Source organism: Balaenoptera physalus, assembly GCF_965194825.1.
Source record: "Balaenoptera physalus genome assembly, chromosome: 2".
Taxonomy (NCBI): Eukaryota; Metazoa; Chordata; class Mammalia; order Artiodactyla; family Balaenopteridae; genus Balaenoptera; species Balaenoptera physalus.
Window position 1 is genome coordinate 130,109,437 of NC_138883.1, and position 26,390 is coordinate 130,135,826.

General features: G+C 36.5%; 1 protein-coding gene across 5 annotated transcripts in view; it reads right to left on the bottom strand.

The window, feature by feature from the left end:
* LRRC28 (leucine rich repeat containing 28) overlaps positions 1-26,390 on the bottom strand; it is a 164,896-nt gene that overhangs the window by 102,397 nt on the left and 36,109 nt on the right. The window contains exon 6 of one of the 5 annotated variants that reach the window (XM_082448470.1): positions 8,543-8,607. The exons of the other annotated variants lie outside the window; for them this stretch is intronic. Within the exon in view, the coding sequence (XP_082304596.1) occupies positions 8,543-8,607 (65 nt within the window). The remainder of the gene's footprint in view (positions 1-8,542; positions 8,608-26,390) is intronic. 5 annotated transcript variants of the gene reach the window in all.

Below are 26,390 nucleotides of genomic sequence, written 5' to 3' on the forward strand. Positions count from 1 at the left end.
AAAAAGAATTCAGAATAATGATAGTGAAGATGATCCAGGACCTCAGAAAAAGAATGGAGGCAAAGATGGAGAAGATGCAAGAAATGTTTAAAAAGACCTAGAAGAATTAAAGAACAAACAGAAAAGAGATGAACAATACAATAACTGAAATGAAAACTACACTAGAAGGAATCAACAGCAGAATAACCGAGGCAGAAGAACGGATAAGTGACTGGGAAGATAGAATGGTGGAATTCACTGCTGCGGAACAGAATAAAGAAAAAGAATGAAAAGAAATGAAGACAGCCTAAGACACCTCTGGGACAACATTAAACACAACAACATTCGCATTATAGGGGTCCAAGAAGGAGAAGAGAGAGAGAAGGGACCCGAGAAAATATCCGAAGAGATTATAGTCAAAAACTTCCCTAACATGGGAAAGGAAATAGCCACACAAGTCCAGGAAGTACAGAGAGTCCCATACAGGATAAACCCAAGAGGAAACACACCAAGACACATAGTAATCAAACTGGCAAAAATTAAACACAAAGAAAAATTATTGAAAGCAGCAAGGGAAAAACAACAAACAACATACAAGGCAACTCCAATAAGGTTAACAGCTGATTTCTCAGTAGAAACTCTACAAGCCAGAAGGGAGTGGCATGATATATTTAAAGTGATGAAAGGGAAGAACCTACAACCAACATTACTCTACCCGGCAAGGATCTCATTCAGATTCGATGGAGAAATCAAAAGCTTTACAGACAAGCAAAAGCTAAGAGAATTCAGCACCACCAAACCACCTCTACAAAAACTGCTAATGGAACTTCTCTAAGTGGGAAACACAAGAGAAGAAAAAGTCCTACAAAAACAAATCCAAAACAATTAAGAAAATGGTCATAGTAACATACAATCGATAATTACCTTAAACGTGAATGGATTAAATGCTCCAACAAAAAGACACAGGCTTGCTGAATGGATACAAAAACAAGACCCATCTATATGCTGTCTACAAGAGACCCACTTTAGACCTAGGGACACATACAGACTGAAAGTGAGGGGATGAAAAAAGATATTCCATGCAAATGGAAATCAAAAGAAAGCTGGAGTAGCAATACCCATATCAGATAAAATAGACTTTAAAATAAAGAATGTTACAAGAGACAAGGAAGGACACTACATAATGATCAAGGGATCAAACCAAGAAGAAGATATAACAATTATAAATATATATGCACCCAACATAGGAGCACCTCAATACATAAAGCAACTGCTAACAGCTATAAAAGAGGAAACCGACAATAACACAATAATAGTGGGGGACTTTTAACACCTCACTTACACCAATGGACAGATCATCCAAAATGAAAATAAATAAGGAAACAGAAGCTTTAAATGACACAGTAGACCAGATAGATTTAATTGATATTTATAGAACATTCCATCCAAAAACAGCAGATTACACTTTCTTCTCAAATGCGCACGGAACATTCTCCAGGATAGATCACATCTTGGGTCACAAATCAAGCCTCAGTAAATTTAAGAAAATTGAAATCATATCAAGCATCTTTTCTGACCACAACGCTATGAGATTAGAAATGAATTACAGGGAAAAAAAAACGTAAAAAACACAAACACATGGAGGCTAAACAATATGTTACTAAATAACCAAGAGATCACTAAGAAATCAAAGAGGAAATCAAAAAATACTTAGAGACAAATGACAATAAAACATGATGATCCAAAACCTATGGGATGCAGCAAAAGCAGTTCTAAGAGGGAAGTTTATAGCTATACAAGTGTACCTCAAGAAACAAGAAAAATCTCAAATAAACAATCTAACCTTACACCTAAAGGAACTAGAGAAAGAAGAAGAACAAACAAAACCCAAAGTTAGCAGAAGGAAAGAAATCATAAAGAGCAGAGCGAACTAAATGAAATAGAAACAAAGAAAACAATAGCAAAGATCAATAAAACTAAAAGCTGGTTCTTTCAGAAGATAAACAAGATTGATAAACCATTAGCCAGACTCATCAAGAAAAAGAGGGAGAGGACTCAAATCAATAAAATTAGAAATGAAAAAGGGGAAGTTACAACAGACACCGTAGAAATACAAAGCATCCTAAGAGACTACTACAAGCAACTCTATGCCAATAAAATGGAGAACCTGGAAGAAATGGACAAATTCTTAGAAAGGTATAACCTTCCAAGACTGAGCCAAGAAGAAATGGAAAATATAAACAGACCAGTCAAAAGTAATAAAATTGAAACTGTGATTAAAAATCTTCCAACAAACTAAAGTCCAGGACTAGATGGCTTCACAGGTGAATTCTATCAAACATTTAGAGAAGAGCTAACACCCATCCTTCTCAAACTCTTCCAAAAAGTTACGGAGGAAGGAACACTCCCAAACTCATTCTATGAGGGCACCATCACACTGATACCAAAACCAGACAAAGATACTACAAAAAAAGAAAATTACAGACCAATATCACTGATGAATATAGATGCAAAAATCCTCAACAAAATACTAGCAAACAGAATTCAACAACACATTAAAAGGATCATACACCATGATCAAGTGGGATTTATCTCAGGGATGCAAGGATTTGTCAATATATGCAAATCAATCAATGTGATAAACCATATTAACAAACTGAAGAATAAAAACCATATGATCATCTCAATAGATGCATAAAAAGCTTTTGACAAAATTCAACACCCATTTATGATAGAAACTCTCCAGAAAGTGGGCATAGAGGGAATCTACCTCAACATAATAAATGCCATATACGACAAACCCACAGCAAACATCATTCTCAATGGTGAAAAACTGAAAGCATTTCCTCTAAGATCAGGAACAAGACAAGGATGTCCACTTTCACCACTATTATTCAACATAGTTTTGGCAGTCCTAGCCACGGCAAACAGAGAAGAAAAAGAAATAAAAGGAATACAAATTGGAAAAGAAGAAGTAAAACTGTCACTGTTTGCAGATGACATGATACTATACATAGGGAATCCTAAAGATGCCATCAGAAAACTACTAGAGGTAATCAATGAATTTGGTAAAGTTGCAGGATACAAAATTAATGCACAGAAATCTCTTGCATTCCTATACACTAATGATGAAAAATCTGAAAGAGAAATTAAGGAAACACTCCCATTTACCATTGCAACAAAAAGAATAAAATACCTAGGAATAAACCTACCTAGGGAGACAAAAGACCTGTATGCAGAAAACTATAAGACACTGATGGAAGAAATTAAAGATGATACCAACAGATGGAGAGATATACCATGTTCTTGGATTGGAAGAAGCAACATTGTGAAAATGACTATACGACCCAAAGCAATCTACAGATTCAATGTAATCCCTATCAAATAACCAATGGCATTTTTTACGGAACTAGAACAAAAAATCTTAAAATTTGTTTGGAGACACAAAAGACCCTGAATAGCCAAAGCAGTCTTGAGGGAAAAAAAACAGAGCTGGAGGAATCAGACTCCCTGACTTCAGACTATACTACAAAGCTACAGTAATCAAGACAATATGGTACTGTCACAAAAACAGAAACATAGATCAATGGAACAAGATAGAAAACTGAGAGATAAACCCACACACATATGGTCAACTAATCTATGACAAAGGAGGCAAGGATATGCAATGGAGAAAAGACAGTCTCTTCAATAAGTGGTGCTGGGAAAACTGGACAGCTACATGTAAATGAATGAAATTAGAACACTCCCTAACACCATACACAAAAATAAACTCAAAATGTATTAGAGACCTAAATGTAAGACCGGACACTATAAACTCTTAGAGGAAAACATAGGAAGAACACTCTATGACATAAATCACAGCAAGATCTTTTTTGATCCACCTCTTAGAGTAATGGAAATAAAAACAAAAATAAACAAATGGGACCTAATGAAACTTCAAAGCTTTTGCACAGCAAAGGAAACCATAAACAGGACGAAAAGACAACCCTCAGAATGGGAGAAAATATTTGCAAATGAATCAATGGACAAAGGAATAATCTCCAAACTATATAAACAGCTCATGCAGCTCAACATCAAAAAAACAAACAACCCAATCCAAAAATGGGCAGAAGACCTAAATAGACATTTCTCTAAAGAAGACATACAGATGGCCAAGAAGCACATGAAAAGCTGCTCAACATCACTAATTGTTAGAGAAATGCAAATCAAAACTACAATGAGGTATCACCTCACACCAGTTAGAATGGGCATCATCAGAAAATCTACAAACAACAAATACTGGAGAGGGTGTGGAGAAAAGGGAACCCTCTTGCACTGTTGGTGGGAATGTAAATTGATACAGCCACTAAGGAGAACAGTATGGAGGTTCCTTAAAAAACTAAAAATTGAATTACCATATGATCCAGCAATGCCACTACTGGGCATATACCCAGAGAAAACCATAATTCAAAAAGACACAAGCACCCCAATGTTCATTGCAGCACTATTTACAATAGCCAGGTCATGGAAGCAACCTACATGCTCATCAACAGACGAATGCATAAAGAAGATGTGGTACATACATACAATGGAATATTATTCAGCCATAGAAAGGAACGAAATTGGGTCATTTGTAGAGACATGGATGGATCTAGAGACTGTCATATAGAATGAAGTAAGTCAGAAAGAGAAAAACAAATATCGTATGTTAGCGCATATATGTGGAACCTAGAAAAATGGTACAGATGAACTGGTTTGCAGGGCAGAAACTGAGACACAGATCTAGAGAACAAACGTATGGACACCAAGGGGGGAAAGCGGTGGGGAGGTGGGGCTGGTGGTGTGATGAACTGGGTGATTGGGATTGACATGTATACACTGATGTGTATAAAATTGATGACTAATAAGGACCTGCTGTATAAAAAAACAAATAAAATAAAATTCAAAAATTAAAAAAAAAAAAACTGAATGGGTGATGGAAGTCAGAATAGTAGTTACCCTTAGAAGAGGGGTAAGAGTGTCTAGAAAGAAGTGCAAGCAGGCTTATGGGGTTCTGGTTACAAAAGTGTATTTATTTTGTGAAAATTCATTGAGTATTACTTTAAATCTGTGTACTTTTCCATATGTAACAACTTTTACATTTTTAAAACATGAATGAACTGGATTAGAATCTTTGATCCCCCATTTAATAGCTACACTTCAGGTTCCCTATCTCTAAAAAGAGTGAAAAACAATAATACCTATTCTGTCTGATTATTGTGGCAATTAATAGAGAAAAAAGAGTTAAGCATTTAACATGCCTGGCCTAGTTTAAACACTTAATAAATGTATTAGCAATAATAATAATCTCTTGATTATCTGGAGAGTTACCACTTTTTACAGTAACTGTTAAGATATGATTATTATTACTAGCAATAACAATTAGCATGAATATAACACATTTAAGAAATCAAAATTACTAAGACACAGCAAAAATATCTACATACTAGATCTTCACTAATGTTTAGAATTACATAGTAACCAAGAGATGCCACTTTAAGTTTCTGAAAGCAGAGACGCCCCCTCCCTTTGTCAGGGAAACCTTGTAAGAACAGTGTCTTCTCTCTCCCAGGAAAGCAAAGGAAAGGCCAGTAGCAGAGAAACTATGAACCAGTTTCCACTGGGTGTGAAAGGCAGAGAATGAGGTAAGGAAGGAAGTCAAGAGGGAGGAACCCTGATGCTAGGACTGGGCATCTGCCTTATTCAGATGTTCATAAAAGTCAAGAAATAGATCATTTAAAAACTGACTTTTTTATAGATTAGTAACCTTCTGACCACTTTCAGTCAAAGTATTTGTGATGTTTAGTATTATTGTATTTTGGATTGCGTTTATACAATGGGAAATCATATTGATCCTAAAGTCAATGTAATTTGACTAAAGTTTATATTAAATCCCTTTTGTTCTAATTGTGAACTAATACTGCTTTAAGTATGATTATAATGCACACTGTATCCTCCTCCACACACCACCTATACTCTCTCAAGTACTGGAATTAACTGTCCATTCCTATTTGTCAAAAGTCTTATAAGAGGGACTTCCCTCGTGGCGCAGTGGTTATGAATCCACCTGCCAATGCAGGGGACACGGGTTCAAGCCCTGGTCCGGGAAGATCCCACATGCCACGGAACAACTAAGCCCATGCACCACAACTACTGAGCCTGCGCTCTAGAGCCCAAGAGCCACAACTACTGAGCCCACGTGCCATAACTACTGAAGCCCGCATGCCTAGAGCTGGTGCTCTGCAACAAGAGAAGACACCGCAATGAGAAGCCCGCGCACCACAGCAAAAGTAGCCCCCGCTCACCACACAACAACTAGAGAAAGCCCGTGCACAGCAATAAAGACCCAACACAGCCAAAAAAAATTAATTAATTAATTAATTTAAAAAGGAAGTCTTATCAGAAATGAGAGATTCTCATTCATTCATATTCTCTCTCTCTTTCAATGAAATTACACTTCAGAATATGCCTCCAGAGTTTATAAACAGTCTAAAGGCAATTAAAAAAAAAGATCACCATGGTGGACAGCTGGCCCTCATCTGACAATGAAAGACAGTGGCCAGAAGAAATACATAAAGGTTTGAAGGAGAAAAGAAGTGGGCTAATCCTTGGGCCTCAAGGCTCTTCCCCAAATTCAGAGGCAATGGACCTTAAGAAGACTCAGATGAAAAAGAAAGAAAAGAAAAGAAAACCAGGAATATGCCAGATAAGAAGCAGCAGCGAAAAGGAAAAGTGTCAGCAGACAGGAAAGCAGCCTGTGTTCAAACATTCCAAGAAAGCACCCACTGCAAACCCACCCGAGCACAGTGAGCGCTGCATGATGCAGAGCACTGACAATATCTGTGGTGGAGGAAGAGACAGCAGGAATCAAGGCCACCCAGCCAAGCAGGTGCCAGAGGCAGTGTGCAAAACCACGCTTTTTAAAAATTTTTCCTAATTTATCTGTCAGAACTTTCTTTCATTTTTCTCACACAGAAACACATTACACATCTATATTATTGACTGTTTTATATTATGCTATCTTGAAAGGTATTACAAATGCACAAAATAATTGAATGGAGTTAACTAATTTTGATGCATTATTTATTAAAAGAGAAAGTGCTTTTTAAAAGTGTACAAAAATATGAAATTAATAGCACAAAGATGAGGGGTAAATTTGGAAAAGGAAACAACACATCATTTAGTGTGTCTGTGTGTTTAAACAAAACTGAGCTTTATTTAGGTGGCAGTGGGTTAGTCGAGTTCCTTTAAATAGCTAGGAATTTGCGAAGTGCAAAGCTCATGTAACTTAATCTGTGTTTTCCGCAAATCCCCATTGGTCCATTTACTTAAGAAACCCATGCTTCCCAGCTGGGTGCCAGCATACCAAACCTGCCCAGTCGTGCATAGTTTTATTTCTGTTACTAAATTAGGAAACCAAAGCAGGCAATGTCTGGGCCTACAGCAAAGAGAAAAAGGTTCAGCATCTTTAGTCGGCATGTCTTCTTAAAAGCCAGATAATTGTAAGATATTTAAGTTTTAATTAGAGATACCAAAATAATTTAGCCTAATAAGGAGTAATACTAAGAAATAATTAAATGAAGATAAAGGGAGAAATACAAACATTTAACAAAAGCATTCTTCTGAAGAGCCTTAATCATGATGTTGAAAATGACTACTACCACTCAAGGCTTAATGTCTCAGTGACTGACACTATAATACTGCCATCTTTTTCTAGGCAGTGAGGAAGAAATGGGAAGTTATTCATCACAATTTTTACAAAGATTTACTAATATACTTTATGTAAAGCACTGTTTAAAGAAAGTAAGTAGAGCATTCAGAGAATGGATGAAACAAAAAGAAGGATTTGAAGAGAACAAAGCCACTGTGTTTACTTTCAAAGTAATTTTAAAATGACAAAAATACAGAAGGAAAAATACATAATTTTCCACCTTTATTTGCCTCTAATTAGCACATTAGGAGGTTTAAAAAGACAGTGGTTGATAATTAACATTCTATGGAAGTATAAACATACTTTAAACATATCCCAATACTTTGTCAAAAGCTGAAGCCTGTATCCTAAAGGTGTTGGGACAATTTTAGTTCTAGCAATAGCTGAACTTTTCTTATAAACATTTTGTTAAATACTGATAAATTTCAAAGTAGTATTTATTTTACTTTAGTTCTATGAAAGAATTTTAAAATTAATTTATTTGCTACAAAATCTGTATTTTTATATGGATGAAGGCTGTTTAAATACCAGAATTTAGAAATTATAGAAAAATTAAATAACAAAGTCTGAGTGCTATGATAGGCCCTGAATGGCTTATCAGATATGACCAAAAAAAAAAAAGATGTTCACAATGTTTACTTTCCCAATCTTTAGCAATACAGAAATTCATTCATATTTATAAAGAAGCCACAGAGAAAAGAACTCTTCCAGTAAGCATCCTCATTGTCTGGTATCCTTTCATCTAATCTCTTTATATATCTTTATATAATCTTTATAGGACATTGAAAAGCATTTGTGGTGATTGGCTGTGAGCCAAAACTCAGTCTTTACCTTCTTTTGCTCAACTCCCACCACCAAGATCTGGCCATCAGTGAGGAGGAGAAGCAGGTCCACAGCTGGGTGGGGGGACAAACAGAAACAGTTTCCCTCAGTCTCACGTCTGTCTGTCCTTCAACCATCCATCCTACTGGAGGCACAATGTAGACCACGTCACTGGCCTTGTTTGGCCCTTCACTGTCCCTATGCTATTGATAAGAGGCACACTGTTGTGGGAGGCACAATAAAATTAGAGAAGCAAGCTTAAAGTCATGAGTTGCATAATTAAAAATGAAAGCAAGAAATAGACTGGGTAGTTAGAAATGATACTGAACAGTGTAATGATCCCCATAGATCATTTTGTTGAAAGGTCCTCCAGACCTTCATCTTTATCTTCTTACTGCTACCCATACATACATACAAAAATATATATACAGATGAAACGCCCAAAAAAGAGGAAAAATGAATTTTCTTTGGTTTGAAAAATATCAATTAAATTTAATTTTTTTTAAAGCAATCTGAAAAAGAAGAAAAATGCTGAGAACTTACATGGCCTCATTTCAAAGCTTCCTATAAAGCTACAGTAATCAAGCTAATGTGGTATTGCCATAAGGATAAACATAAAGACTAATGGGACAGAACTGAGAGACTCCAGAAATAAACCCAAATATTTATGGTCAGCTGATTTTTGACAAAGGTACCAAGGTACTTCAACAAAGAAAGGACAGTCTTTTCAACAAATTATGCTAAAACAAGTGAATATCCCACATCTAAAAATATCTCAACCCTTACCTCACATCATACACAATAATTACCTTGAACTGGATCATAGACATAAATGTAATAGATAAAATTTTATATAAACTTATATAAGAAAGCATAAGAGAAAAACTGTGATCCTACGTTTGGCAAACCATTTGACAGCACAATCCATGAAACACAAGGCTAATAAATTGGGCTTCATCAAAATGTAAAACTTTTGCTCTTCAAAAGATATTTTTAAGAAAAAATGAAAAGACAAGCCACAGACTAGGGGAAAATATTTATAAATAACATATCTGATAAAGGACTTGTACCCAGGAAAAAGCAGGGATCAGCAACCTTGCTGTAAAAGATCATTTAGTAAATAATTTAGGCTTTGTGAGCCATACAGTTTCTGTCACAACTACTCAACTCTGCCACTGTAGCACAAAAGCAGCCAAAGACAATGTGTAAATGAACAGGCATGGCTGTCTTCCGATAAAACTTTATTTACAAAATCAGGTGGTGGGTCAGATTCGACCCACAGGTCAGAGTTGCTGAGCCCTGCTCTACAGCACTTCGTTCCAGGTGATCTGATTCTCATCCTATGAGGGCTATTTTATAACTCTGTAAGTTGTATTATAGATTACAACCTGATAAAATTTAAAATAATCCTTATTTATAAACACAAAAATAAATTATATCCCACAATGGAGAGACACCCTCTGCCATTGTGGAAAAAAACCTCCTTTGGTTCCATCTGAATGTTCATTTCAATATTCTTGATCTATAAATGTGTCTGTTCTTTGGATCCTCCTTTGAACTGGTTATAACACCTTACCAGTTTTCTCATTAACAGGTTAAATAAAAACTTTAACACATTAAAAAAGTTTTATATCTATACAGGAGTCATAATCTTACCTTTTTGTGTGAAAATTATCCTTTAACACCAGAATATATAAAGAACTCTTACAACTAAAAATAACACAAACAACTCAGTGTAAAACAGGGCAAAAGATTTCTGAATAGATACTTCACCAAAGAAATGGCAAATAAGTACATGAAAAAGATGCTGTCAGTCTGTTCAGGATGCTATAACAAAACTACCATAAACTGGGTGACTTTAAAGCAACAGAAACTTATTTCTCACTGTTTTGGAAGCTAGGGAGTCCAAGATCAAGGTGCTGGCAGATCCAGTGTCTAGAGAGGGCCTGCCCTCTCATTGACTGTGCAATTCTCACTGCAACCTCACCTGGTAGAAGGGGTGAGGAAGCTTAAAGAGCCTCCTTTATAAGGGCACTAATCTAATTCATGAGGGCTCTGCCCTTATGGCTTACTGATAATTACCTCCCAAAGGCCCCACTTTCTAATATCATCACTTTGGGGGTTAGGATTTTAAATAGGAATTTTATGAGGACACAAACAGATGCTTAGTCTTTAGTTTTGAGGGAAATGCAAAATAAAACTATAATGAGCTGACTATATAGCCACTAGAATAGCCACAATTAGAAGACTGAAAATACCAAATGTTGGCAAGGATATGGAGGAACTGGAACTCTCATACATTGCTGGTGGGAATATAAGTGGTACAGATACTTTGGAAAACAGTTTAGCAGTTTCTTTCAAAGTTAAAAATATGTTTACCATGCAAACCAGCCCTTCTACTCATAGGTATTTACCTAAGAGAAAAGAAAACATAAGCCCACAAAAAGCCTGTACACAAAAAAGAAATAAAACCTAAAATTAAAAAAAAAAAAAAAGCTTGTACACAAATGTTGTTAGCAACATTATTCATAACAGCCCAAACTGAAAACAATCTAAATGGCCAATTAACTGGTAAGTAAACAAATTATGGCATATCCATACAATAAAATATTACTCAATAATAAAAAGAAACAACCTACTAAAACATAAAAGAACATACATGTAAAAAAAATCTATGCTAAGTATAAAATAAGCCAGACAGGAAAGACTGCATATTATTGTACATGATTCCATTTTTATGAAATTTCTAGAAAAGGCAAAGCTATTTATAAAAATAGAAACAAGATTAATAGTTGGATGGGGGTGACAACAGGGGCTAGCAACAAACAGGCAATAGAGAATTTTCTGGGATGATGGATATATTCTAAAATTAGACTGTAATAAGGCTTCCTCAACTATGTACATTTAATAAAATTCAAGAAACTGTACATATAATAAATTTTATGCTATGCAAATTGTACCGCAATAAAGCTATTTTAAAAAATCAATGGGCAACAGTTTAAATAAATTAACTCATGCTAGGAACAAAATTACTGACATTGTCATAAAGTTTAAAAAGATATTGTCTAGAAGACTTTTAAAAGTGATATGGAGGAAGAAAGTTATGTATACATCACACTTTGTAAATCAGTTCTAGATACTGCCCTAGAGATAAGGAAATCAAAGTTCTATTCCTTGCTTTACCATTTATGTATCATAACTTTACATGTGTTTCTGATTTAGAAGTAGAAATATAAACTATGGATAGGAAATAAACAGACATAGTATGTAAATCCTCATACCCTATTATGTCATGTCTTTTAGCAAGAGAAGCAAATTTTCAAGACTGTCTTTCTATACCTTTTATAAAATTAAATCTTCAGAGTCAGTACAAATTAAGGATGTTGCATATTAGTGAGAGAAGGAATATCAGAACGAATCAAGTTAAAACCTACCTACTATATTGGATAAGAAAATGGAGAAGCAGGGATCAAGTAACATTAATTTTATAGTCTGTTGTTTTATTGAAAGTGATAGTTCATAAAGCTCCATGGCATTCTAGGTATGGGAAACTTAAAATAGCTTTATCTATTAAGTTCAAAAGCAATTTCACAGGACACCATAGGCAAACCAAGAACAGTCAACTAAAATACGTATGGTGATTGGCACTTTATAAAAAAAGTTCTTAAGAAGTAGAGAATAGGTAAAATTATTACTAATTAGTGATTTACAGATCTGATTTGATCTACTATATTAAGAACCTGAAAAGACAAACAGATTAAAACTTTCATTTTTCCTGTATTTAAAATTAACAGTATTCTGTAGTCTGTATTTCATATATCACTCCCTAAAAAAAATATAAGTATTTGGTTCTTAAATTGCTAAATAATTTAGGAATTTGTTATGTGTAGAATACATATTCAATTATGCCATTGGATCATTTCACTTTAAGTGAAAAAGTCATGGAAATTTATCCCTGAAGACCCCACTTGTGGGTATAAAGACTGGAAGACAACACTCCATATACACAAGACAGTATGAGTGATTATTCCTTCACTGGTTATGCACTGATACAGAAAAACTGTCTCACATTTTCAAATGTGTAGTATTCAGCCTCCTGATGATCTCAGGTAATAAAAGAATTGCACCGCAAAAATCATAATTTGGGTTTGAGATATATACAACAACATGCATAACTGTGCATACTTTAAAAAATATTTTCCAATGTATATTTGCTCTGCTTTAAGTTAAACATATTTTTCAAAGCATCAAAGAGAGCAGAGTAGAAGGATGTGCACTTACCTCCTCTTGAGAGAGCACTGAATTCACAACTAACTGCTGAACAACCACTGACAGGAAGATGCTGGACCCACCAAAAATGATACTCCACATCCAAAGACAAAGGAGAAGCCGCAGTGAGACGGTAGAAGGGGCTCAATCACGATAAAATCAAATCCCATACCTGACAGGTGGGCAACCCACAAACTGGAGAACAATTATACCACAGAAATTCTCCCATTGGAGTGAAGGTTATGAGCCCTACATTTGATGACTGTACTACAAAGCTATAGTCATCAAAACAGTATGGTTCTGGCACAAAAACAGAAATATAGATCAATGGAACAGGATAGAAAGCCCAGAAATAAACCCACACACCTATGGTCAATTAATCTACAACAAAGGAAGCAAGACTACACAGTGGTGTAAAGACAGTCTCTTCAACAAATGGTGCTCGGAAAACTGGACAGCTACATGTAAAACAAATGAAATTAGATCATTCTCTAACACCATACACAAAAATAAGCTCTCAAAGTGGATTAAAGACTTAAACGTGGACTTCCCTGGTGGCGCAGTGGTTAAGAATCCACCTGCCAATGCAGGGGACATGGGTTCGAGCCCTGGTCTGGGAAGATCCCACGTGCCGCAGAGCAACTAAGCCCATGTGCCACAACTACTGAGCCTGCACTCTAGAGCCCGTGTGCCACAACTACTGAAGCCCATGCGCCTAGAGCCTGTGCTCCACAACAAGAGAAGCCACCGCAATTAGAAGCCCGCGCATCACAACGTAGAGTAGCCCCCACTCACCACAACTAGAGAAAGCCCGCATGCAACAATGAAGACCCCATGCAGCCAAATGAATTAATTAAATTAAATAAATAAATAAAAGTAATAATAAAAAAATATTTTTTAAGTAAAAAAAAAATTTTTTTAAAGATTTAAATGTGAGACTGGACACTATACAACTTGTAGAGGAAAACATAGGTAGAACACTCTCTGACATAAATCACAGCAACGGGCTTCCCTGGTGGCAAAGTGGTTAAGAATCCACCTGCCAATGCAGGGGACACGGGTTTGAGCCCTGGTCCAGGAAGATCCCACATGCCCCGGAGCAACTAAGTCTGTGTGCCACAACTACTGAGCCTGTGCTCTAGAGCCCACTTACCACAACTACTGAGCCCGCACACCACAACTACTGAAGCCCGCGCACCTAGAGCCCATGCTCCACAACAAGAGAAGCCACCACAATGAGAAGTCCACGCACCGCAACAAAAAGTAGCCCCCACTCGGCACAACTAGAGAAAGCCCACGTGCAGCAACAAAGACCCAATGCAGCCAGAAAAAAAGAATCCCAGCAATATCTTTTTCAATCCATCTCCCAGAATAATGGAAATAAAAACAAAAATAAACAAATGGGACCTAATTAAACTTAAAAGCTTTTGCACAGCAAAGGAAACCATAAACAAAATGAAAAGACAACCCACAGATTGGGAGAAAATATTTGCAAATGATGTGACCGAGAAGGGATTAGTCTCCGAAGTTTACAAACAGCTCATAAGGCTTAATATCATCAAAACAAACAACCCAATCAAAAAATGGGCAGAAGACCTAAATAGACATTTCTCCAAAGAAGACATACAGATGCCCAAGAGGCATATGAAAAGATGTTCAACATCGCTAACCATTAGAGAAATGCAAATCAAAACTACAATGAGATATCACCTCACACCAGTCAAAATGGCTATCATCAAAAAATCCACAAACAACAAATGCTGGAGAGGGTATGGAGAGAAGGGAACCCTCCTAAACTGTTGGTGGGAATGTAAATTGGTACAGTCACTATGGAGAACAGTATGAAGGTTCCTTAAAAAACTAAAAATAGAGCTACCACATGACACTGCAATCCTATTCCTCGGCATATGTCTGGAGAAAAACATGATCCGAAAGGATACATGCACCCCAGTGTTCATTGCAGCACTCTTTACAATAGGCAAGACATGGAAGCAACCTAAATGTCCATCGACAGAGGAATGTACAAAGAAGATGTGGCACATATATACAATGGAATATTACTCAGCCATTAAAAAGAATGAAATAATGCCATTTGCAGCAACATGGATGTACCTAGAGTGTCACACTGAGTGAAGTAAGTCAGAGAAAGAGAAATATCGTATGATATCACTTATATGCAGAATCTAAAAAGAAATGATAGAAATGAACTTATTTACAAAACAGAAACAGACTCACAGACTTAGAAAACAAACTTATGGTTACCCGGAGTGGGGGAAGGATGGGGGGAAGGGATAGTTAGGGAGTTTGGGATCGACATGTACACAATGCTATATTTAAAATGGATAACCAACAGGACCTATTGTATAGCACAGGGAACTCTGCTCAATGTTATGTGGCAGCCTGGATGGGAGGGGAGTCTGGGGGAGAGTGGATACATGTATCTGTATGTCTGAGTCCCTTTGCTGTGTACCTGAAACTACCGCAACATTGTCAATCAGCTATACTCCAATATAAAATAAAACGTTAAAAAAAAAAGCATTTTTTAATGCATTTATAAGAATATTTCTTTGGTTACTCGACTGAAGATTTAATAATTAAAATTTTAATCTTATTTTACTTGTAAGAAATTTGTACTTTCCTTCATAAAAATGTACATTTATATTTTAAAAAGAGGTAAAAATGGATGAAGGAAAGAGAAATTCTGAGATCTATTACTCTAAACATCTATGTATCTTTCAGCTATTTTTTCCAACAAACTTTTGTGTTAGGACCTAAATGTATGTGTAAATAATATGACTCCTACAAAACCTGCTGTTATTCCTAAAAAAATAAATAATAAGACACTAATATTGGTACTATAAATTCATACTAAAGTGATGAATACCAAACTTTTTAAATTAAAAAGAAAAAAGTCATCAAGACAGACCTGCCAGACTTTGATTCTCTTTCAGAATAAGTCAGGAGCAGGGAAGTCAGCAGATCCAGCTAAGAAGTAGAAGAGACATACAACCAACTAATAGCATTTGTTATAAGCATATAAGGACATTCATTTTTTGAACCCTTTGTCACTTCCATAGCCACAGTTTTTATTTCAAGTTCTCTCACCACCTTATAAATACCCAGTGAAAACTACAACAAATTGCTCAAAAACATCAATGTATCTGCTTAATATGTTGATTTTTTATAAAGAAATTGAAAAAAACCCAAAGAACTGTGATGCCAATTGTGTGGGGTGGGGGCAGGGTGAATCTGGTAACAAACTAAATTTTGTTTAATTACTTCTCATTACATCAATCCTTGGCAGATCATAATGCTTTTTCTGCACTAAAACAATCATTAACTTTAAAATTACTTGCAGAACAGACAATCTGATTTAAATTAAAACCTTTAACAAGATAAAACAGATGAAGTAACCAATAAGCATGTTCAAATAACACATGAAGAAACAAAACAAAATATTTTACACGTTGAAGACATTATTTTTTAAGAAATACATATTTCAGCACATCACCTATATTCTGCCAGTTAATTTTTCTCCACAACTGTATTAACATGAAACTGTAATTTTCTGATTATATCACAAAACAACAGTATACTGAAATCAAGGTAGAAAAATCAATTAAAACCATACAACAACCATGAAAATATAACCTTTGTTTATGTATCTATTTAATACTTGCCTTTCCCAAAGATTGCTTAATAAATGCAATATATCAAATCATTCTATTAACATAAGAAATACATGCTGAATACTTGAAAGCTATGAATGAACTGCATAAAAATGAACTACAAACCCAAGTTTTGCCATATCAAAAGGTATGATAGAAATTACTCCATGCCACCTCCAAAATACTGCAAGTTAAGTTGATTTGAATAAAAAAGTAAAATCTCTGAATTCCCATTAATAGGTTGTGCCTAAGAAAATACATAAGTTCTGAAGAAAGTTTATTCCAAAAGATTAAGAATACTTCTACAGGCCCTCTCCCTGGCAGTCCAGTGGTTAAAACTTCACCTTCCAATACAGGGGGTGTGGGTTCGATCCCTGGTCAGGGAGCTAAAATCCCACATGCCTCGCGGCCAAAAAACCAAAACAAGCAATATTGTAACAGACTCAATAAAGACTTTAATAATGGTCCACATCAAAAAAAAAAAAATCAAAAAAGAACACTTCTACAATTATCAGGGTTTTTTTTTTTCTTTTAATATTCCTAATTCCTGGTCTTCAAAATAAACAAATGATTATTACCCAACACGGGCTTCTATTCCGGCAACCACACACTTTTAGCAAATTATTTCAATGAAGGATTGAAATAATCCTTGAAGGATTTTAATTGGGGAAGTAGTTTACCAAATCTGTATTTTAGAAGGATAATCCTGGAAGCAGTGTGGATGATAGACTACGAGACAGATACATTTCAAAGACAAAATAATGGAAAATATCCAACTCCAAGTCATTTGCTCTTGCACACCACGTAAACATCAGCTCAGTCCCTCACATCATGCCTGACTTCTCTTTAAACTCTCTTCACTGACCTCAGTACTGTCTTCAAGGTTCCCATACAGCACCAAGCTTGTAATAGACCATGGAGTAGAAAATTGTGTACAGAAAGGGAAGAGAAGCAGCACTGCATGTGAAGTGAATTTGGCAGTATTCTCCTTAAAAGATTTCAAATTAGATCACTGCTGTGATGATATTAGCTGCTTTGAAATCTTTTCACAAAGGAATGGGCCACAGAAAGGAATTCAACATGCCTTAGCCAATAGTATGATGGGAGAGGCTTTCCAAGTCTGAGGGACCAACTTTTCTCCTTTTGCTTTTTTTTAAAAGTATCATCAGAATGAACTTTTGTGTTTCTGACATTTGGGAAGTTTTCCACCACTTCCCTTCACATCTTTCCTAAAAAGGAGTATTTTCTGTATTTATTTGCACTGAGAAGGATGCATAGTCCAGAAAACAATTTTTTTTCTTTTAGAAGAATTCTAATGGTCATTTTGATTCTAAGACTTTTGCCCAATTTTCAAAACTTGTAAGAGTTTTAAAATACAATTTAGAAGTTTTAACTCTATTTGTAAACAGATTTTTTTTCTGATAAATCTGTTTTATCTAACCTAGTACACCAAAATAATTTTATGTAAAAGTCTGAATTAAAAATCTATATAATACTATAAAGTTACTAATATATGTTTAACTATATAGTATAAAGTTAACTTTACGAATAAAGTACTATATGTGTTACAAAGAGACTAATAAAGTAGATGGAAGTCTATAAGAGACACTGAAAGAACAGGTTATGAATATGAGTTTAGGACTCTGGTAGACAATTTATTCATTTATTCAGTGGTCACCTAGCAAACTGAGGGTAGGTAGATTGCTAGATTTTTATCCCTATATCCATTAGTTGCCAAAGTATCTGAACCACTTGGCACACTACCAAGATAATGACCAACTACTAACACACTCGATACTTCTTTCTCTTCTCCACCTAGTCTTTTTTTTTTTTTTTTAATAAATTTATTTATTTATTTTTGGCTGCATTAGGTCTTCGTTGCTGCGTGCGGGCTTTCTCTAGCTGCGGCTAGCGAGGGCTACTCTTTGTTGTGGTGCACAGGCTTCTTATTGCAGTGGCTTCTCTTGTTACAGAGCACAGGCTCTAGGCTTGCAGGCTTCAGTAGTTGTGGCACACGGGCTCATTAGTTGTGGCTCACAGGCTCTAGAGCGTAGGCTCAGCAGTTGTGGCACACGGGCTTAGTCGCTCCACAGCATGTGGGATCTTCCCAGACCGGGGCTCTATCCCGTGTCCCCTGCACTGGCAGGCGGATTCCTAACCAATGCGCCACCAGGGAAGCCCTCCACCTAGTCTCTTCTTTGGAAGTTCATAGTTTAAACTATTTGACAATAAAATATTATAAGCTCCTTTGAAACCTGGCTCTGGATTTTGTACCCCTTCACTGTCCCCAGTTCCTCTAGTACATAGCATGGTATTTTGAACCAACAAATACTTTTCTGTTGAGTAGGTGAAACAGTAAGTGCCCCAGGTCATGTAGATAACCCTGTAAAATAGAGAAAATCTATTTACATATATTGATGACTATACATATATAGCCTGGTAACACCAGATGGGACTCTGCCAGAGATTAATTATTTACATTTTTTTAGTGAGAGCTAGTTATTTTGCCAGTACTGATGTAGAATCAGTGAAAAGCTGTCTCACTAGGAAGGTAAATCACCCTGAATTACTATGGTATCCACCCAAGGAGGGTAATACGGGGGTGAACAACCTTGATTATTTGGCGGCAGTGGCACAGTAAGATCCTTTGTGCTTTGAGGATTCAAAAAGAAAGCTGCTCTCTTCTCCCTTTCAGTTGATCACTAAAGAAGAAAGAGAACACAGGCACAGTGAAACCAGGGCTGACCCAGTGTTCCTGGGGCCACCCATCATTCCTAGAAACTGAAACCCATGGAATGCAAACGTGGAGCACCTCTGACCACGCCTGTACCTACAGGAGCGGGGTCAGCACCTCTTAAGAGTCACAGCAGCCTGCACTACTATCTGTCAGACTATGCCAATGAATTTTCAGCAGGTGGGCAGCAAGCAACAGGGGAAACTCTAGAGTGATTGGGCTTCCTAGGAAGCCTGTCCTCTGTAGGAAGAAGGCTGATCCCAACCTCCACATTAGACCAGTGAGCATAAAGATTTCAGAATAATTTGGTGGCAACAGGACAGAGCTAAGAAGAGATACTAAATTTCATTTTAATAAAGCAACAGAGGCTCAACTGGAGGAAAATAAATTTTAAGAAAAAATGATAAACTTGACCATACTTGAAGCCTGAGTTTTAGAACAATTCATGCTAGTTATATGTAGTATGTATTTCTGTTTTTGCATGCTTTTATCCATTTAAGTACAACATAGACTGCTTTTCTTTTCTTATAAATTTATTTATTTATTTATTTTTGGCTGCATTAGGTCTTCACTGCTGCACGCGGGCTTCCTTTAGTTGCGTTGAGCGGGGGCTACTCTTCGTTGCAGCGCATGGGCTTCTCATTGTGGTGGCTTCTCTTGTTGTGGAGCACGGGCTCTAGGCACGCAGGCTTCAATAGTTATGGCACGTGGGCTCTAGAGCGCAGGCTCAGTTGTTGTGGCGTACGGGCTTAGTTGCTCCGCAGCATGTGGGATCTTCCCAGACCTGGCTCAAACCCATGTCCCCTGCATTGGCAGGCAGATTTTTAACCACTGCACCACCAGGGAAGCCCCTAGACTGCTTTAACATTTTCAATTTGGGCTAAAAAATCCTTCCCTTTTTGGTATGTAGAACAATTTTTCAAAGATAAAACCATTTAAAAAAAAAACAGGCTGATTCATATAGCAGATGTAAGCAACATCTTTTCTGACTCCTAGTTACATTTTGCTGTTTGTCTGCTACCATAATCTTCTCTCATGGGAATTCACAGAGTTTACAGTGAATCACAGCACCAGGATTCTCTTTACTATCAAGGGGCAGCTGGATTTTCTGATTCTTCTAATATTCATTGGCCTTTGTGGCCAATGGTGAATCACAAAGTATTTGGCAAGTTGCTCTGCACTGATGGAAATCTTTCTCCAGTAATCCTTTATTTGTAAGTACACTGTACTTCCCTTCATAATAGATAATGTAATTTTACTTAAGTTAGAAAAAGCCTTTGGAAGAAAATGAGTTTAAATTTATTCTGTAACAAATAATGTTATAGTTTTGATACTGGAAGTAGGAGAAGGCAACATATAAATGTTTAAATGGCATACAAGTTATATATATAAAAGAATGCAGGTAAGCAATCAGATGAGAAATCAAAGAACATCTAATAGGACTTCCACTTCTAGATATGACAGGGACACTGATACCAGACTTGCCTCCCACCAAAATATAGCAATAAAACTAGTCAAAAATATATGAGGCAACTGCTTTCAAGCAACAAACAGGAAACAAAGGACTCTGATCACTGAAATAAGGTAAACACCCCTTGTGTCCCAAGCTGGACAAGGCTTTCTTGCCCACAACACAGGGAAGTGGAACCCAAGTAGAACCTTGCAGTCTCACAGTGCTAAAGAGACAGAGATCACAGTTTGGGAGGCTGAAGCAGCTGGAAAATGCAAGACAAGGTACCAAAGAGGAAACAGCTGTGAGAGGGTGAAGAGGGGCTTAATAAATAACATATGCGAGATCACAAAAGAAGTTACTGGAGTAGAAGACAGATACACAGATATCATCCAACCTCTAGATAAGGAGGAAAAAAAAAGATTAAAAAAAGAACAAAGCCTCAGTGACCTGTGAAACATTATCAAATGATCTAATGTGTGTAACTGGAGTTCTTGAAAGAAAAAAAAAATGTGGGGCTGAAAAATATATAAAGAAATAATAACAGGTAACAGGAAACTTCCCAATTTGGGAATCAAGAAAAGCCCTTGCAGGATAAATATAAAAAATCCTACATCATGGTACATCATAGACAAACTGCTAACACCAAAGATAAAGAGAAAAATTTTAATATAGCCATAGAAGACATATATGGGGTAACAATGATACAAATTACAACTGACTTCTCATCAGAAACAATGGGATCAGAAGACAATGGAAAGCTGTCTTTAAAAGTGCTAAAAAAAACTGTCAACCCAGACTCCTATATCCTGAGAAAATATGCTTCAAAGTCAAAGGTGAAATAGACATTTTTGCATTAAGAGAAACTGACATAGTTCAGTAGAACTATGACAGTAGAACTGCACTACAAGAAATATTAAAGAAAGTATCAATACTTTAGGCTGAAGAGAAATGATACCAAATAAAAAAGAGATCTACAAGAAAGAATGAAGAGCACGGGAAATGATAAATATATGGGTAAATACAAAGAATATCTTTTTAAAAAATTATTGTGATTTCCTTTAAAGATAACTGACCATTGCAAAATAAACATTATATTGTAGGGTTCATAACATATATAGATATAAAATACATGATACAATAACACAAAGGAAGGAGGGTAAATGGAAGTATACTATTGGAAGGTTCTTTTTTTTAAATATTTATTTATTTATTCATTTATTTTTGGCTGCTTCAGGTCTTAGTTGTGGCACATGGGCTCCTCATTGCAGCACAAAGACTTCTAGTTGTGGCATGCTGGCTCCAGAGCACGTGGGCTCTGTAGTTGTGGCACGCGGGCTCCAGAGCGTGTGGGCTCTACAGTTGCAGCACGTGGGCTCTCTAGTTGTGGCATGCAGGCTCCGTAGCCCTACGGCATGTGGGATCTTAGTTCTCCGACCAGGGATCAAACCCGCATCCCCCACACTGGAAAGTGGATTCTTAACCATTGGACGACTAGGGAAGGCCCTGGAAGGTTCTTAAAATTTATATTAAGTGGTACAGTATCCTAAGTAAGCTGTAATAAGTTAAGGGTGCATATTGTAAACTGTAAAGAAAAACCAGTAGAGGAAATAAAATGGAACACTAAAACATACTCAAGTAATCCAAAAGAAGACAGAAAGTAGGTAGAGAAAGAAAGGTAGAGAGGAACAAAAACCAAATTGTGGTAGCCTGTGAGGGAGGAGAACTTAATGCCAATAGGAAAATAAAAAGTCAAAAGAGTTGTCACTTACACCCTAACCATGAGAAGAAGTTGGATAAGCTACATAATTATAGTTTCTAAAATTTTTCAGAGACTGAGGACACCCAGAAACCAAAATCAACTCCAAAAAGTGATAAGCCCATTTTAAAACAGAAGAGATTTCCAGTTGCTATCACCCTTGACTGTAATGGGAAGACACGGAATCTGCCACAGACAAGCACTAAAAAGAAACCAGTCTAACTTTGAAGGGCTATGTGTGGACTGGCATACCAGCACAGAATCCAGAGCAGCCCCAGACACAGAGAGAGGCTGTATGAACTACCTGGCCCCCCTTCACACTAACTCTTTTCCACTAGTTTTCACCAAAAATGGGGGCAAGAGAAGAGAGCTGAGATCATCTCCCCAAAGTCCTCTAGGCCTTGAGCTAAGGAAGACTTGAGGAATGGAAGATAACAGGAAAGCCAAGAGAAACTTTGCAGAGGCAAGACCCACCTTCAGAGTACAGGGCAGCCATACACAGGTCAACGATGGGGCAGCAGGGCTAAAAGAGCTCTCAAGGCACAGAAAGCAAGGGGCAGAACTAGAGAGCAAAGAGAATTCTTCAGCAACCTAAATCCGGCCACTGGTCTGTAAAGCAGGGAGATACTGCCTACAATTCAAAAAGAAGATTTGGAATAGTCCACGAATACATTAGAAGGTGCTCAATACCATTAGTCAAGAGGGAAAGACAAATTCAATTAAACACAAATTAAAACAATGTAATGTAACTTCACATCCATTACTACAGCTAAAATAAACAAAGCCAAAAACAGACAACACCAAATACTAGCAAACATGCAGAGTAACTAGAACTCTCATATATTTCTGTGAGAAGTGTAAAATGGTATAACTATTTTTAAAACTGCTGGGCAATTTCTTATAAAGTTAAGCATACACCTATATTATGAATCACATTTCTACTAATAGGTATTTACCCAAGAGAAATAAAAACATATATCCATAAAAAGTCTTATACAAGAATGTTTATATTAGTTTTATTGATAATAGCCCAAAGCTAGAAAAAACTGACATGTCCATTAAGAGGAAAGTAAATTATAAATTGTATGTTTATACAATGGAATTCTACTTTGCAATAAAACAGGATGAACTACGGACACATGCAACAGCATGGATGCATCTTGAAACCATTATTTTGAGTGAAAGAAGTCAAACAGAGAACATACTATATGTTCCCATTTATATTATTTTCAACAACAGACAAAATTAATCTATGGTAAGAGAAATCAGAATAGGGTTTGCCTATAGCAAAAAGATTGACTGGAAGTGGCATAAGAGAACATTCTGGGTTAATGGAAATGTTCTGTATCTCAAATAAGATGTTGGTTACATGGGTATACACATTTATCAAAACTCACAATTGTACACTTGAGCATTTCACTGTATGTAAATTTTACCCCAATTAAAAAATAAACAACTTTAAGAGAGGACAAAAATATGAAGAACAAAAGTTAAAAGAAAAATAATACAAGAGAGGAGAAAGCCATGATAATTGTTAAAGTTAGGTATTGGGTATATGGGGGCTTACTATTCTATTCTGTCTACTTTTGATTGTGCTTAAAATTTACCACAATAAAAAGTTTTTTTAAAAGGCAACTGAATAATAGTGTATTGTGTATTTGAAGTTTGCTAAGAGAGTAGATCTCAAGTGTTCTCACCACACACTCACACAAAAGGTAACTTTGGGAGGTGACAAATATGTTAATTAGTTCGATTGTAGTAATCATTTCACAATATATACATATGTCAAAACATCACACTGTATACTTTAAATATGTACAATTTTTACTTGTGAAAAATGAACAAAAATTAAAAATAAATTTTTAAATATCACAGTAAAAAAGCCAAAATATTCATTTAACCTTTTCCATATGGTATTTAAAATATAAACCCACAACACTCATTGCCAAATAATATACAAAGTTATTGAAAAAAAGGGAGGAGGGACTGGATCTGCTCATAAAAATAGTGCTTCAGGTTCCAAAGTTCTTACACCATAGACTATGATTTCAATAACATTAGCCAGAAGATTTTTTTGTCGGGGAGGTAATTTGGAACCAAGTTATACCCAAACTATTAAATTAGTCTTATCTTTCAGGTTGGGGTCTATGGACCAAGTCTGGAAGATTTTGAAAGCAGATATACCAAGCACCTCTCTTCATCCATGGTGCATGATGTCTGTGAGAACTTGTCAGAGCTCCACACATATCACCTAGGTGGACCACTTCAGTGTTTTCTGGCCATTGCTCCACTACCAGTATCCATATAGCTGTGGCTGAGGACTTTTCTGAAACTGCAGAAGGCTGCTGCTCTGTCCATGTGTGTACATGTGCAGCATGCCAGAAGTAACAGAGAATTAACACCCACCCTCCCACCCCCAATCAGCTCGCAACCATAATTTTTGGAAGTTGATGTTGAAGTACTGTAGCTCTTTCAGCACTTTAGTGGGATGATTCTGAGGGATATGTTTCACACAGAATTAAGCTCTAGTTGCCCACTGTGGTGGCTGGTGTAGGAGTTCAGAGTATGCCACCCCAAAATATGCCATCCTGGTGTACTGATTATTTTAAGTTAAAGGCACTGAAAAACAGCAGATGCAAGAAGAGCACTCTAAGCTTCCTTCTTCTTCCTGAAAGCAGGAGATAAAATTCCCATGCAAAAGGTGTAACCCCCATATCAGGAGGAAGGAAGACATTCTTATGACCAGAGACAGGGAGGTGAGGCCAAACGACAAACAAACCTTGTTAAACCAAACCTTATCTTCCTAGTCACTTTTCTACAAATAACTGCCCTTGCTCAAACTCCTTTGTCTTGTCACATTTTCACAATTTACTACTCATTGTCCAACCTAGTATATATGTGTTTGGTTCTAACTACACTTCTTTGGGTCTTCATTTTTCTTATGAAGGCTCCTGTGTACATGTAAAAATTACTAAATAAAATCTGTATACTTTTCTCCTGTTAATCTGTCTTATATCAGTTTCTCAGGCCCAGCTATGGGGCCAAAGAGGGCAGTACACTTTCCCTATACCGACTTACCAACATACTCTTTATAGCCTGTCTTCACATTTCTATACCCATCATCACCCCACGCCAATGATCTCTGTACCTCCTCCAAAATTACTTGAGTTCAGGTAAGTAAGTAAGTAAGTAAGTAAGTAAGTAAAAGTAAGTAAGTAAGTAAGTAAGTAAGTAAGTAAAAGTAAGTAAGTAAAAGTAAGTAAGTAAGTGAGTGAGTGAGTGAGTGAGTGAGTAAGTAAGTAAGTAAATAAATAAATAAATAAATAAATAAATAGAAAGGGTACAAAGCATACTACAAAAAGGAAAAAACAGATGACAGAATGAACCATTTCACAGACATACTACTGATCATGCTGTTGCTAACCCTGGACTTCCTACTATTAATAAGAGCTTTTGCAATTTCAGAGCATAACAGTTAAGTAAATAGGAGAGTTCAATATACAATTAATCCTATACCCCAGACAGGCTGTTTTACGTCTTTGGGGCAGCTATGTTACATGGAGCTCTTTTGTCGACAATTCACAGAAGCCAGCTAGAGTTAGCTTAAGCGCAAAGTCTATGGGCCTTAAGAACAGAATCAGTGATTGGGAAATTAAAGAAAACTTAGGAAGTCTCTGCCTCCATCTTCTTTCTAGTTATCTACTTCATCTTTCTCTCCTTGTTTCCCAGTCCACATGGCTACTACCAGACCTCACAAGATTACACAGTATTGTATAGAAGCCCAGAGAGAAGGAGAGCCTGATTTTCTTTCTCAGCCTCCACTGTTCTCTCTTGTTCTCTTTCCTTCTCCCACACCACCTCTTTCAAAATGCCCAGGGAGAGAAATGGTCCTGCTTGGGTCAGGTACCTACACCAGGACCAATCAACTGTGGAGAGAAAGCAATGTCACAAGGTAGAAAAATGGCAGTACTCTGCAA